Source organism: Melanaphis sacchari, unplaced genomic scaffold, assembly GCF_002803265.2.
Source record: "Melanaphis sacchari strain LSU unplaced genomic scaffold, SCAv2.0 Contig45_pilon_pilon, whole genome shotgun sequence".
Lineage (NCBI taxonomy): Eukaryota > Metazoa > Arthropoda > Insecta > Hemiptera > Aphididae > Melanaphis > Melanaphis sacchari.
The window spans coordinates 2,186,860-2,201,856 of NW_020271303.1; the positions used below are offsets into that span (position 1 = coordinate 2,186,860).

The 14,997-nt window shown below is 28.2% G+C and overlaps 2 protein-coding genes across 2 annotated transcripts in view; one reads left to right on the plus strand and one right to left on the minus strand.

Annotated features, from left to right (window-relative positions):
* The window catches only part of LOC112598187 (heparan sulfate glucosamine 3-O-sulfotransferase 5-like), a 33,418-nt gene extending 27,350 nt beyond the window's left edge, over positions 1 to 6,068 (plus strand). Inside the window, exon 4 of the mRNA XM_025344580.1 lies at positions 3,825 to 6,068. Within this exon, the coding sequence (XP_025200365.1) occupies positions 3,825 to 4,370 (546 nt within the window). The 3' untranslated portion in view covers positions 4,371 to 6,068. The remainder of the gene's footprint in view (positions 1 to 3,824) is intronic.
* Positions 6,069 to 10,411: 4,343 nt separating this feature from the next.
* LOC112598161 (BMP-binding endothelial regulator protein) overlaps positions 10,412 to 14,997 on the minus strand; it is a 68,148-nt gene continuing 63,562 nt past the window's right edge. Inside the window, exons 9-13 of the mRNA XM_025344538.1 lie at positions 14,771 to 14,958; positions 14,432 to 14,633; positions 14,074 to 14,347; positions 13,623 to 13,888; positions 10,412 to 11,252 (exon numbers count right to left, since the gene is read on the minus strand). Coding sequence (XP_025200323.1) covers positions 13,747 to 13,888; positions 14,074 to 14,347; positions 14,432 to 14,633; positions 14,771 to 14,958 — 806 coding nt within the window. The 3' untranslated portion in view covers positions 10,412 to 11,252; positions 13,623 to 13,746. The remainder of the gene's footprint in view (positions 11,253 to 13,622; positions 13,889 to 14,073; positions 14,348 to 14,431; positions 14,634 to 14,770; positions 14,959 to 14,997) is intronic.

The window sequence follows — 14,997 nt, forward strand, 5'->3', positions numbered from 1 at the left end:
TTACTATTGTTATTTTAAGGGAACCATGCGCTTGTTTTACCATAACCTATATCATATAATAATATGCAATATACAATTTGTCTATATTATATATATTTTGTCGTTTTTTTTTTTCCCACGCTCGATTCACATAACATAAATTTATTATAAACCGTGAAGTACACGATATACATACTATTCGTTTGATACTATATATTTCATACATTAGCTGTCGACTTAAAATATTTCAGGGCTGTCTTTTAGTATGAAGATTGAAGACTACCACAATTTTTCTATACTTGTATTTCTAAAAGAGTGAAAAAATATACTATAAAAAATGTTCAAATATGCATCTTTGTTAATAACTAGATAACAATAATTGTTTACCAAAATTAAAAAAAAAAAAAAAACATTGCGGAATTTAAAGTCAAAGATGGCCTTATAATAAATACTCATTGTTGAAAAACATATGTATAATTATAATATTTCATGTCCAACAAGAATTATATCTGAATATAAAATAATTATATAACATATTATACTATGATATATGATTATTTGGAAAAATATCGGTATAAAACTATAATAAAACTGTTGATAATATTAAGCTTGTGCAGTGTGAAATAATATTAATTTTTTTCTTATTTTTTAATTCTTTGAATTATTATTACATATCAGTGTAAACTGTGTGCTTTTAAAAAACATAATTTTATATTATTATATTTTAGAGTAGAAGAAAAATATACGTAGTATAACTGTTAAATAACAAGATTTTCCGTTTAAAAACTGTTTATCGATAGTTTTTAATAATTTATTTAAAAAATAATAATGTTTATTTACCGTTTATTCCTAGAACTTAAATTTAGTCATTTTTACAAACTTAATATCGAAAAAATACAATAATGATATAACTTATTGTGACTAAGTAGTAGTTAAATATGATCTATTGTAACTTTATGCACAGATTTTGGTGTTTTACTAGAAGTTTTTAATTAATATTCTACTCATACTTTTTTTGTCTAGCATAATTCACACGTAGAACTATAAATAGTCACTGATTATATAGGTATCGTTCGATTTAGTGATATAAAAATATTAAACGTTAAAAAAATAAAATAAACCAACATTATTTCCATATTTCCACACACTTTATCATTAGTTCAATACCATCGTTGTTAAATATTCATTCATCGTACAGCACAATATCATCCATTACACTTCTAATAATGTTTTGATATACCTCATTTTTGGGTGTATTTCGTGTCTCGTTTCTATTAATAATGGTCGTCTGAGACCGAACAGCTTAACGCGATTTAATATAACTATAAAAATAATAATAATAATAATACAGTCGACGTTTATTATGGCACGCAAGGGCTTGAAATATTCATGACTTATGATGCCACTGCAGTAATAATTAGTGGAAGCACTCGTCGTTTGATTCGCTCTTAGAGATAACGCTGACAGTCTAAACAATATTATCTATGACGTATTCATAAGTCATTTGTATTCGCCTCGATCGAGGATAAAACATTTTACCGCGTGCACCATAAGGTCATTAAGAACAGAGAACAAAATATTACAATTCATATCTGTACATTTTTTTGGTCATTACAGTAATAATACAACAATATAACTTCAATCACGCTCAATGTTATATTAATTGAGGTTGATTTTTTCAAGCATTCGGGTCTCTGATGAAATATATTAATATTATACGCTATAATATTGTTGTTATCAGTAACAGTTTTATTCATGTGACCGTTCAATATTTAAGTACATATATGTATACAGAGTGTCCCACGAGGATTTGTACTAATTTAAAGTGGTGGATTAATAGAGTGTTTGCATATCGTTACCCGGATCACATCAAAATCGTAAATCTTCGTGAGACTTGTGCTGTATATTATGCATACACGATATTATTATTATTTCGACTAAAATGTATAACTACAAACAAACAATGAAAAGCTGATACTACGAAACGCAATGCATTATATTATATTATATTATTATTATTATTATTATTATTATTATTATTATTATCATCATAATACATAGCTCTTCCACAACATCGCGTTGTTAATTAAACGAAGATTCGCAGAAATTTATCTTAGTGGAATTACTTTCATTGTTCAGATTTATGCTATAAACCTATCGAAAAAATCACAAAATGCATTTCACGCCAACGTTGTAACACGATATCATTGATATTGGTATTTTAATACATGCGTTTAGTGGATCCTTTCAGGAAAGTATTGCATTTTATAAGATACATGAATATGTATATTCACTTCCTGATTGTTACCTAGAAACAACTTTTAGTACATCAAGTGGTAATCTCTAGAACACTAACTTATTATACTTTGAAAGTCTCAAAATGTAATAAAGCTCTTGTTGTTTTAATATAACTGAACAACAGAATATTCAATATTTTAAAATTGAATTTTTCAAGTACGTTTCTGTTTTTAAACAAACAAAAACTACAAGATATGAATAAATTATTATAAGAGAACGTTATTTTTTTATGTATTATCTTCTCAAAACGAATATTTTCATACATTTAAAAAAGTTTATCGTTGGATTTAAAATTAAAATATCGAAAAAACTTACGGTAAACCCTAGATAATATTCTTATACCACACGGGTATGTATTACAGTAACTTGAATTTACTACGTTTAAAAATAAAAATAAATATTAAAATAATAAATTAATTGTTTTAGTTGCGAAAGTAGGTAATTAAAAAAAATATTAATCCAGTTGTTTTTTAAACTGCAAAAAAATTAATTTTTTTTTCGTCTCAAAACTTAATGAGATGTGTATTTTTTCATATCTCGTCAGTAAACGTACTTTTTCATTAACTGGAAATATTTTAACATAAATATTATACATATTATCTTAAAATTATAAAATATTATATAGTATTAGTATATAGTTTTAAAACAAATAATTTGTAATATAACTTTAACTGATGACATTTTAAAGAAATTTTATTAATTTCGATGAAATACTTATTGATTTATATAAAAAAAAAAAAACATATAATTTGAATATTTTGTTTTAAATTTATTCATAATATTATGCACAGTAAACTGTGTAGATTATAAATAAATTGCACCAGACTTTCAATTCATAAACCACGAAACATAAGATGGCGCCTGCTCATTTGACAAAACATGCAAAGAAACGAATGTTGTACGATTCAAATCATTTAATAATGAAACTATAATAATAATAAAAAAATAACTACTGAACTGCTGAAAAATATTTATTTATAAGTTATATTATATGAAATATTTTATTTACTCCCAACGATAAATATTGATAAATGTTTGTAGTTTTTTGTTTAGAAAACAAAAAAAAATTGTACAGACTTAGTTTGAAATATTTACTATAACATTATGTTTTTACATAATTATCTTAATTCACTATTTATGAATTAAATACCTAAAATTTTAAAATTAAAATCTGTTCTCTTAAGCAAATTCTACTTTTAAATTGTATATTAAAAAGTAGCTAATGTATGCAATAAAATAACTAATTTAGTATTTAACAAATTATTTTATTTTATTTATCTTAATCAGTTATAGATTAAATTTTTTTAAATGAAGAATATCAAATACTCTAATTCACTGTACAAATTACAAAGAAATAAAAACTAAAACAGTTTGTAATTTAAACATTAAGAAATTAAAAAAAAACTTTTTTTCAAAAAACTTATTATTTTTATAGGTTTGATACTATATCAATGGATTTATACATCCATGTGTAAAGAATATCTACTTATAATACAATATTATATTATAATATATGAACGTTATTACTTTTGATGTATCATTCACAGGTACCGGAACGTATCAAGGCGATGAATTCGAGCATTAAGCTGCTACTCATCCTCAGGGATCCTGTGATCAGGGCCATATCTGATTACACACAATTGCACAGCAATCCCTTGGCGAACCGTAGCAGTCGGTCATTCGAGCAGTTGGTGGTGAAATCAGATGGCACGGTCAACACTAACTATCGACCAGTGGCCGTGTCTACTTACCATAATCACGTTTACCGGTGGCTAGACGTGTTTCCTAGAGACCAGTTGTTTGTGGTCAACGGCGACCGGCTCATCACCAACCCCGTGTCCGAGCTGAACCGTATCGAAACGTTCCTGGGCCTCGAGCACAGAATCGGCGCCGACAACTTCTACTTCAACCGGACCAAGGGTTTCTATTGTTTGCGATACGGGCCTGTAGACAAGTGCCTCAAGGAAACCAAAGGTCGGAAACACCCGGAAATTCAGCCAGCCGTCGTGTCCAAACTCCGGGAACACTTTAGCCAACACAATCAGAAGCTATATGATGTATTAGGACAAGACTTTGGGTGGCCAGAGAAGTAACAAATAGTTTTAGTGGTGTTTTGAAGAAAGGGACGAATGCGTATGTCACAGTAACATCGTTTTTTTCTTAATGTTTTCTTTCTTTTGGAGTTTTGTATACAGGGATACTATATATTATATATTTATAACATTTTAAATATTACTATAACGTCACAACATGATGACATGTACTGACCGCGGCTTTATCGCGTGCCGAGCGCTTCGCTTCAGGTACTAGACTTAAAGTGTTTGCTCGATTTGTTCTGTTTTTCACATGAAATGAAACGTTTCAACACTGCCATGCTCATACTACCTGCATATACTGAGAGCAAGAAATAGCGAACGAAAGGAAGGGTAGGAAGTACGCCGAGCAAGCTTAAATAATTTTCCTTCAAAACTGTACCATATATTTACAAGACAGGATGAATCTTAATATTTCAGCAAAAAAATTTTGATATCACGATGATAATATTATTATTGTAGCGATTAAGGTGACCGATGAATCAGTTGGTTTCGGAAATGCTCGTAAGTAAACCACAACACTTAATCTGAAGTAGGTTCCTCATATAACCAACGATAACACGGAAATTAAAATTAAATTAATCGCGTTGGTTTATATTTTTTTTCTAAACTTTTTCCGTTTACAATACAATTATAATACTAATAAAATATTAAGTTAATCATAATATGGTACTTAAGTGACTGATAATTTTAAGCGCATGTGGTTTTTACTTTTTGTGCGCAATTCTGTTTATTCTACCATAACGCACGAATACAAATTACAGAAATAATATTTACAATTAAAATATAATGTTTATTATGCATTCAATTTTTCTTCCCATCGAGCAATGTCGTATCACTTAAATAAATTCAAACAATATGCTTGGTGCTCGATCGACTGACATATCTTTTCAACATTGCGGTCTAAAATATTTCCTCGTCATCTTTCGTTTAAATCTGCTATGAATCTTCGTTTTTCTACTACCAACATGAGTCGCGGATGTGATTTATCCGAAGTCAGTAATGAACATGAAACATATCAAACTAGATTTATTTTATATACCCTCAGTGGTCTCTGTAGCATAACACAAAATCAACCGACATATCAAATTATATTGTGAACACTAAATCAAAACATAGTAATCTCTCGTACACCTACGTGCAAGATAAGTTTGCTATCTTTTTTTTTTTTTTTTTGTTTCTTTTTAAGAATAATTTTCATTCTAAATATTATAAAATCTTTTAACACTAACATTTTTTATATAATTATTATTTTATATTTCATGATCGATTTACGATTAACCATCGACTAAATTCTCTGCTATTCTACTTTTCCCACAAACGCAATTACAACTATAAGCCATCAATTTAACATATTATATTATGTTTTTTCATTATACCCGTTTATTCGGACTATGTTTAAATTTTATAAATTATTATTGTCATAAAAGCACAACTACTAGAAACGATCTACAGATTAATCCATCGTACATTTCAGACGTGCAATATTTATAGATTGTTAATTATAATTATATAGTATCGTTAATTGACTGTCAAAGCTGTTACATGGTCAAAAAAAATTATCATTCCCAGTCACGATATAACCATGGAAAAACTCGTTTATTGAGTTGATTGCAGTCAGCGTGAAAAAAAAAAAAATCACTTTGCGTACCTTAATGCGTTTTAAATAGTACAAATGTATAGAAAACAAATATGTATATGTATATATATAATATACATGTTTCAAATATTATCCTCTGATCGTTACCAATAGATATAATATTATAATTCTCAAAGTTAAATCTATCTTATAGTAAATGAGGGGATCGAGGTATAATAATATTATCATAGTGCATTATTATTACCTACCTATTACTTTTACATATTTACAGTTTTCAATGAGCAATAGTAACTCTTTTCAAATGGTTGATTAATTATTTATTTACATATTGTTATAAATAGGAGAATGACTATGTTATGTTATAGTATTATTTAAATATGTATTTTGTTTGTTACAATTATTATTATTGTTCTAAAAAAAAAAAAACAACGATCATATCAATTATAGACTTTTTTCGTGTATTTAATAAGTCATTAATAATATTACATTTTAAGTAACTTAAAACATATCATTGTTTGCAACGTAGTATAATATTATTACTTTATCGTTAAGAGACAATTTTATATTGTATTTGTAACACGGAGATAAAAGTTGAAAGGATCTGTGTGTCACTTTTTCGTGGTCGTTACTAGTTATATCAATAATTCAATTGTGTTTATTGTTATGTTGTATACTGCTATACTTATATTAAAAAAATAATTAAATAATTTTTCTCATTTTACAACCAACGCGATTACGTCTTAAGCTTTATTGTTGTCACACAGAAATCCTAACGACACGTGGTCTTATCTATGTGTTTCGTAATTCGTGAAGGTTAGGTACCATGTATACATATCATATATTAATATTATACTGTACCATATTATACATATCATAATATAATATACCAATACTGAAAAACTATTTGTATTAAAAAACAATGTTTACCAAACAAATACATATCATTTTGATTAAGTAGCGTTTAATATTGTATAACTTTATTCTACTTGTATTTGATATACTTTTTTTTACTGTTTACCAATAATAATTTATTGTTAAGTCGAGATTATTGTATAGATAATTTTCTTAGAATTTCAATGTATATTTATAGTATCACTAGTGAATTGGAGAGCAATATTATGTATATTTATATATTATTATTTATTATTATATTATGACTATACTGGACAACTGCTATACAGATACCGAAAAAAAATATTATACCGCTCCATAATATTATACAATTAAATTAATGAAATTTACAAAAAAAAAATTTAGGTAAATTTTATTGAAATAAACACTAAATTATAGAGTGGATAAACAGTAGTGTGACTATATTATAGTATCTATTGATGAATCGACTTTTATACACGTCTTTTGTACATTCTAATTTAGCGATTGAGCAAACGCGCCATCATCTGAAACAAAAGTAGTCGAGCGTTGTAAATTTTACAGCATAACCTTACACTTATTAAATATTAATAATTGTCAGTAATAAAATAAACAATACGTTCAAAAAATCGTTTTTGTTTAAATTAATGTAATTATTAATTCAAAAATCTATTCGTCTTATAACATAAAAATTGTAATTTATTTTACAATTAGTCTTCAACAAGAGATCAATAAATTATTCAAAATTTCCATTGTTATCGTTATTAGAATATTGTTCACATATGATAACTTTTTTCGAATACATCGTGTGTAGAAATCTTATGCACTTGGTACACTTGATAGGTGTAGTCACACTTCTTTTACTCGCATAAATTTTCAAAGAATACCCGTGAACGTCAATACGATATTACTAAACATATTTTAACAAAAACAAAATTATAAAAATGCTATATTTTTACAACAGTGCGTCCGCCGTCAGGTTAGTCTGAGTTAATCTCCATGTGATTTTGGTGAAACTAAATCGTTTGTAAAAACTAAAAACAGTTATACATATAGATAACTCAAATCCTATAAGCAAACGATAAAAGTTTTCTCAAATTTAAATATTGGGATTAATGTAGATAATATTTTAAATGTAAAAAATAAATTTAAGATTAAAAACGCCCACAATTAAAAATATCCACAATATAAGTCTCCAAATAACTACCAGTGGATCATACTGGGCACTGAACTACTAACTACAAGAAATAATCTAAAAATGAACAATTCATTTTATTTATTAATGAAGTATGATATACATATTACAGTAATATAATAAAATATATTAAGCAAAACTACTACTGTTTAAAATTTGAAGATAAATACATCACACTAAAATTAAATTATTCTACATACTTATTGAAACAACTGAATAATATAATAATCGTTAAAAAACTTTCACTTATTAATTATATGCATTGTATTTCAATTTTTTGTACCATAAATTATGAATGCATTTTTTAATTATATATTAATATCTTATATTTTTGAGCGTAAAAGATTTTTAATTTGTATTTGTCTCACAAGTAAAAACGTTTTTTGGATACTTCTGACTTCTATAATCAATTTATTGTGTACTAAAACATAATTTTCAAAATGCAATTTATTTTTATTTAATTCTAATTTGTACGTTTTTAGAAAAAATTAAATTACTATATGTTTATAATAATATATCAAAGGTATATATATTTTTTTATATATTATCTATTTTTTTTTTTTTTAATATTTACGTCAAACAAGTAAATTTAATAGATTGTCTTTGGATTACCCTTCAAATTCAAAATGAATCTTTAACAAGGACAAAAATATAGCAAAATTATTGATAATATTCGAAATGTAATCTAAATTCTTCCTCGGAACTACTGCAGTCGGTTGTCCAGTCGTCGTGAAAATTATGATATTACTAATATAGCGTAACCCAAAAGCAAGCCATTTTGCCGCCGCTTCTAGTCCACGGTGATACTTATGTCTTGCGAGTGACCGTTCGCCTCCGCGGTCAACTTTTGTACCGCGACTATATATAGGCGCGTCTCGAGTGTTTAGTAGCACGTTTTTGATATTTAGACTGTATGTATACATATCAATATTATATAATATTATTATTTACGTATTATCATTATGGATAATACAATTTGTTTCAACTGTAGAACAATATTGTTATTTTTTATTTAAAATCGTTTTCTAGTCATATTGTATAATAATATTATTAAGTGTTGCTGTTTGTTTTTGTTTTTTTTTTTTTTTATCTCTCTTTTTCTCTTTCTCTTTTTCTCTCTTCTATGTACCTTTGTATAATGACAATATACATATTATACACGTCATGACGATATGTCACACATTTTGAAATGATGTCTGTCTCCGGACGTTTGTCCGCGCATATCATATACGAAACATCATCATATCGATTGTACGCGACGGATAATACGCGTTCTCGCGCAAACGTTTATAATGATATATTATGTTATTGTCACATCCGTACATAACGCGTGTAATATTATTAAGATTGTCGTTATATCGTTGTTATTAATATTATTATTATATGGCGCCGTTTGCGACCGGTCGGTGGACGCAATACTGATACCTCGCCGAAAGAAATCGATGATTTTCGAAAATTTCGAACGTCTCCAGACGGTAACCTATGGTGTGAGCAAACGATTTAGTTGCGCGTCCCGACCGGTCGTCTGTACTCATCATATGATAATATTATTATTATTATTATTATTATTATTATTATATAATATAATACTGGTCCCGAGTACTTTTTGGCCGGGCCGGAAACCGTTTTAAAATATAGATTTTTTGGATTTTCTTATAGCGTCATCACTACGATACTGATATTTTTGTTAACAATTTGTTTAAAATATAAAAAGTATAGTGACGTGCCTTGTGCGTTTGTGTTTTGCGTGCACGACATGCAATTACAAAAATCAAAAATACCTGAGTATGTGTTATGTGTATTATCATTTTTCATATTACCGTACCTATATATATTATGAATAAAACACTTAGGTGTTTTTTTCATCTTTCTGACACTGTATTAACTTAACTCACGTGTAGTTTATTGAAAATTATAAAAATTATAGTCCATAATCGCTCAAAGCCTCGAGCTTTTACTATATATTATTATATTATGTTATACGACCGACCACCAAACACGTGCCTCTAGTAAACCAAAGGATAGAAATGAATATGTGGCGCTATCTATTAGATATATTTAAATCAATTTTTTTATAAAAACATGTCACCGCTTGACAGAAGTTTCATAACGAGTATTGCCGTCCGCTGAGTATAATAATAATATTATGTATAAAGTATATAATAATATGTATTTACATTTTTTTAAAGTTTGTTTTTATTACACAAAAGAAAGTATAGTTTTTTTTCTAGAAAAAATAAATAAGTGAAAAAAAAAACATAAAAGTAGGAACATAAATTTGACAAATATTTTTTTACAATATTTCGCTTAACATAATTAAAATACTTTTTTCATTATAATAATTCTATAGCATAGTAATATAATATGAATTCTTCTTACTTATATAATAATATAATATAATTTAATGATTTATAATAACTAACTATAATTACAGTAGGTATTCTAAATTGGTTTTGTGTTTTCTTCGAAAAATAAAATACAATTATTAAACAATTTGATATTTTAAGCGCTCTACTTAAACATTTTTTTAACAATATTACTAAGTATAATTAATATCAATTAATAACATATAATATATGTACGACAACCAAGATGTATAAAAGAACGTTGTTCTCTCTGTCACTATGGCATGCTAAATAGCTTACGTAGCAAAGCCGCTTACGGTTACGCGCAGCTACTATAATATAATAGTATATTATTATCACGAATGAAGAGAAAAAAAATCGTCAAAATTCGTGCTTATACGAAAACACACTACAAATAAATAATTATAGGCCAATATCGAAATATGAGCGCCATCGATAACATTACTCTGTAATCTGTTTTCTGGTACTTAAATTAAATCGCAGTAAGTATATTACAATGTAAACGCCGGCGTTTAGGTTTTGAAATATCGGCCGACCTCAGTTAGATTAATCGCGATCGTACAAACGAACTGATTAAATGTAAATTTAAAAAAAAAAACCATTGACATTATGGTAAAAAGCTTATATAATAATTATTATGCGACGACCACCCGTCAAATGGTAGAGTCGCCGGGTCGGAGTTTGTTGTAGTCACTTAAACAATAAGTTAATTGTTACTATTATTATTACCTAGTATTTTTATAATTTAATTAAATTTTATATAATAAATTTGCATAAGAACAAAATTCGGCTGTTCAAGTAAAATACTATTTAGTCGGTCGACGGTAACGTGGAAACGGTCTTGTCAGGATCTGAAACAATACCAATAAATTATTTTAAAACATTGTGCAAAACATTAATATAATATTATGATTATTTGTATTGTACTTAAAAATGTTCGCAAAATCAAAACTTCCTGTAAAGAAAAAACAACCAGGCGTTAACCCCTTTCTTTGTTTGTAATTTGAACTTAATTCGTTTCTTTGTTGAAAACATGCAAATTTATGTATACCTATCGTGAGACGGAATGCTAATATTAAATTATTAAAATGACGGAGGTCATGTTCGGGTTGAATTAATTCGATAAAAATAAGATAAACCAAAACTCGGGAACCCGGCTATTATTGTAAATAATCATAATATCTTTAACATACCTCCTATTACTCAATTTAATACAATAAATATGTACGATTTGTCGAACGTTATGTTATATCAGCGAAATATTATGCTGAAAATTTGTAAGCTAAACAATATATTTTAACAATTTCGATTAATTAAAATGATAAAACATAAGTAACCATGCATTGAACGTACATAATGATAATTTGCTGTAGATTTTTTTTTTATTCGTTCAATAATATTATTATTATATTATTAGTCGGTGTGATCAATACGTAGATATAGGTAGTGTAAACAAAAAAATTAGTTTGAAACTTGCCGATAATGTAATTATTCTATTTAAAATAAAAACGTTAAATTGATAGTCAACAACACTTTTATAAATTAATTTAAAATGTTATCGAATAATGGCATCACGTTATATTATAATAATTGGTACACGCGTACGTTTTATTTAGATTCAGACGTAAAAATTAAAATGATTATTATATAATAATTAAGTACCTACCTAGATGATGATGATTTAAGATACCTAACGTCATTATGCACCATACATAGGTAAAGATGTTTATTCAGTGAAATTCTTTGATGTTTGATCACGTAATAACTAATATTATCATTTATCAGATCTGTGTATCTCAATGTGCGAGAAGATTTATGTTCCTAATAACGTCTTGAAAAAATATTATTTCATTCCTATGCGTACCAAAATGTATAATTTCCAGCCCCTAAATGTACAATTATCAAATGATTTATTAAGGTAGTTTTTCTTTCGATTCGTTAGAAAATACATATTAATATAATTTATATTTACATAACATCTCAATCGGTATCACTCTATTAATTATATTACCAAGCGGTCTAAATTTAAAATGTTAATCATCTCCCGTTATCGAACCCGTATATTACAGGTACACGTGTATAAATAATTTTATTATATTATATTTAATATGCAGGCGACGTAAGACTGTTAATGCATTACAATAATTTATGTAGGTAAAGAATGTTGATATTATTGTTATTATTTGATTTGATATTATTGTGAAGAATTTAACGTCAAATTGTTTATGATCTATGATGTTAGTGTTGTACCTATGATGATTTTGTCGGTACGGGTATATGGGTTATAACTTATAAGTTATAACTGTGTATAATTTAACACAGTAACTACCTGCCAAGGCGTTGTAAAATAAGGATATTTTTGTGTTATACACCGACTAATTCATTTTGATTATAATCTAATGTATGCACGACGCAGTCGGTTCACTCGACAAGCATTTTTCTTTGTACACATCTTATTAAACCCATAATTTAATACGTTTTATAATCCGGAATGACGTAGGTATAGTGTCACAATAACGATTGCGAATACTTTTAATTGTTATTCTTTAGGTTAAATTTTTAGCAAACTTCTATTTTAAATTAATTGGTTATATTTTGTGGTGTTGAAATTGTTATTTTATTTACTCAAAATTATCTTTCAACTAATTGTTATAATCATACTGCATTACACATTAAATAGTTTTATTAAACTTAACAATACCAACAGTTATTTATTAATTATGAGTACTTTTATTACATACAATAAATAATACATATAAAATTATTTACGATTATGAACAATCCCACAATAATAATAGTTTTCAAGATTATTTTTAATTATTTATAGTTTAAAAAAATGTGTAATGTAACGTTATTAAATTTTTGTCTGTGAAAATGTTTTAATTGTACTGTCAAACTCTTTATTAAAATATTTTTTTCAAAAAAGTTGTATAAATATATTATTTTCATCTTCGTTCTAAATAATCAACGTGTTAGATCAATTTATTTTTTTACTTTAAACAAATGACCTTTTAGTGCCAGGCAGGTCATGACTTAACTCAAGTGAATTATTTTTGTCAGCTAGGCCTGCACTCCAATTATACTCATCCCTCGTGATATCATCGTACATAGTAATAATAATAATAATAATAATAATAATAATAATAACAATAACAATAAATTTATTAGTATCGTAGCATTAATAATTATGTATTATAATACATTTAATTGTAAATACTGACCATTTCGAACCGTCGGTCAGGTAAACGCGCGGCGACTACCGCAAAGTTGAAGGTGTAAAAAAACAATGACTAGCAACAACAAATAAGCGGAGTCTACTGCACGGGATGGATTTGAGGACGCGGGTCAGTATGTGTGGCATCCGGTCATAGTCCTCCAGTCCGGTAGCGACACACCAAGGCGGCGACAGTTGTGTGCGTAAGCGGTCATCGCCTCACAATAACACTTCCGGCCGGTGGGACACTCGCACATGTCCGTCAGACAAGACCTATATAGTGTGTACAAATGCGTTTTCAAAATTTAGTTTACATACGTATAAATAATATACTAGAGAAAGCATTATTAAATAAATAAGAAGATTGCTACCCCCCCCCCCCCCCCAAATGATAATATCTAACAAACATTTACGACTATACATATATACTGCGTATAAAACAAATTTAGTGAACTAACCTGAAAAAGTTGACTGGATTGAGCTTTTTATGACATGCGGCAAACATTCTTTGTCGGAGCGGCTTACACATCCGTTCTCGAATTCGAGGACCCTTTTTGGAGCACTGTGACGTTTGCACAAACGCAGGTTTCAGCGGCCGACTGCACGCGTTCTTACCACCCACGCGCCATGACGACCCAAACGCTTGGGCATCCGACTCTACCCGGCCGTCCTTGGTGGTCATATCGTCTCTTGGCACAGAGTTGAAATTTCCACATAGTCCACATAAACTGCCTGTGAATAATTGGAAATGAAACGATTATTTATCATATTATAATAATAAGTTATTCTCGTAGATGTTTTGACGAATTTCCTTACCTTTGTACCTCGATGGTACGGACACTTCTAAAAATCCTCGGCCGTCCCAAATAATAGAAACGCCGATTCTGGTCTCAACCAAAACAGTATCGTTCATATTAGATATAGTGAGCTCGTTGCTTCTCTTGTACGGCACGGAAACTCTCTGTCCGTTGATCTTGATACGTTTATTCTCGCCAAGGTTTACTTTCAAACCTCCGGTCTACGTGAACAAAGTACGTGTTAAATAAAAATATGATATCTTTTATTTTTTAGTTTAACTATACTAGCAATTTTATGAAAAGGTTTATACAAAGCACCATCGTTAGTATCTAAAAATAATGAACACAATAATATTACCCTCAATGAAATAGTTTTTGTCCATGCTGAATTTTTCGTGTTCCTCGCGTCGTTGGTTACCCGAATGCTAAAGGTCCGCCCCACACAATCCGCACTCAGCAAATATTTGCACGGTCCTTGGAAGCTAAAGAATTTTCCGTCGTATGTCCTGTAGTGTGGGTCGCCAAACACTGTACACACTCCGTCCACTGAAACAACAACAATGAACACAGTATTAAGATATGTTA